Source organism: Octodon degus, unplaced genomic scaffold (genome assembly GCF_000260255.1).
Source record: "Octodon degus isolate 3935 unplaced genomic scaffold, OctDeg1.0 scaffold00098, whole genome shotgun sequence".
Lineage (NCBI taxonomy): Eukaryota > Metazoa > Chordata > Mammalia > Rodentia > Octodontidae > Octodon > Octodon degus.
The window spans coordinates 3,559,224-3,560,588 of record NW_004524674.1 but is presented as its reverse complement, the minus strand read 5'-3'; the positions used below and the strand labels follow the sequence as shown (position 1 = coordinate 3,560,588).

General features: G+C 44.7%; 1 protein-coding gene across 1 annotated transcript; it reads right to left on the bottom strand.

Annotated features, from left to right (window-relative positions):
- Positions 1–67: 67 nt before the first annotated feature.
- LOC105743109 (SLC35A4 upstream open reading frame protein-like) lies at positions 68–768 on the bottom strand. Its single transcript, XM_012516296.2, has 2 exons — positions 407–768; positions 68–315 (listed from the first exon to the last, which is right to left on the bottom strand). The coding sequence occupies exon 1, from the start codon at positions 761–763 to the stop codon at positions 452–454; it is 312 nt and encodes a 103-aa protein (XP_012371750.1). The 5' UTR covers positions 764–768; the 3' UTR covers positions 68–315; positions 407–451.
- Between the last annotated feature and the right edge of the window lie 597 nt (positions 769–1,365).

Below are 1,365 nucleotides of genomic sequence, written 5' to 3'. Positions count from 1 at the left end.
ACGGGCCTGCCTGTGAGGGCCCAGGCCTGGTATACCCCCCTCCTCTACACTCATGCCCCAGTCAGACCCTTGGTGGCCTGTGTAGATAGCAAAGGGCAAGAAATCCCATTTGAGATCAAGTTATAAAGCCAGTTTCCAAGAGGGAGGAGCTGTGGTACACTGTCAGAGAAAATACTAAAGATCAGAGTCAGTGGCACATCCCACAGTTTGGGCTGGAAAAGGAAGGGGTGAGAGAACCAAAGTCACAGGGTCAGTCTCATGGAGCCAGGCAAGGAAGAAATCCAGGGTATAGGCTGACAAGCCACTATACAGCCTCTGCAGGGAAAAAGCAAAGGTAAAGGTGGCAGGACAGATGGATGACAGCTGGGGAAGCCTGATAGAGTGTTCATGGCCCAAAGGCCTGCACCTGTAGGCTCAGTTGCTCATCCTTTTTCCCCCATGGGATCTGGAGCTAGTCGGGACCCTTGCGTAGTGATCGGAAGAAGTCCCTCAATGTCTTCTCCACGTTGGGCAAAGCATATGCCTGAGCTGCATAGATGCCAGTGCAGGTACCCATGGCAAATCCCAATACTGCTGAAGCCCTCAGTTTGGCCACCACATAGCTGGCCAGGAATCCCTTGAGAAATGGGGAGGACAAGAGTGAGCCATCCTGGCCTACACCAGTGTTGACTTCATCTTCCACTCGTTGCTGCAGGCGCTCCAGCTGGTTCTTGAGAAATGCCAGGTCCTTAAGCTTGGGCAGAGAATCCTTGTCATCCGCCATCTTCCCCGCCGAACTCCCACACATATTTATTTAAAAATGAAATCTTTTATTTTTTTAAAGAGAGTACAAGTTAGAATGAAAACAGAAAAAATTAGACTGGGTATGGTGGTGTGCGCCTGTAATCCCGGCACTTGGGAGGCTGAAAACAGGAGGATCACTACAAGTCCAATCTGTGTAGTGAGACACTGTAGACCCTGTACTAACTACATTAAACAATTAAAGAAAAACAGAAAAAATTACAAGTGACACAGAATTTCACTTAACAAAATAATATGAATTTCACAGTATTTGTTGCAATACATAGTGTTATCTTCCAATCAGTTATTCATATGATCAGATATATGTATGTAAAATTGGAAGAAGAAAGAAAAAAAGGAAGAAATGTATAAGAAATTAAGAAGAGAAAATGTACAAACAATTGAAAAAGGGAGACAAAACAAATTAAGTATTATCTGTTCCTTTCCATAGACCAGCAGAAGTGCTGGGGAGATAGCTCAGTGGCATAAATGCCCGCCTGGCAAGCACAAGGTCCAGAGTTCGATCCTTAGTAAAAAAAAAAATAAAAAAATAGATCAGCAGAAATACACAGCACATTTGTCCAA

Bases quoted from the DNA above. Each gene is read 5' to 3' on its own strand.
- LOC105743109 (XM_012516296.2), bottom strand. From the start codon at position 763: ATGGCGGATGACAAGGATTCTCTGCCCAAGCTTAAGGACCTGGCATTT.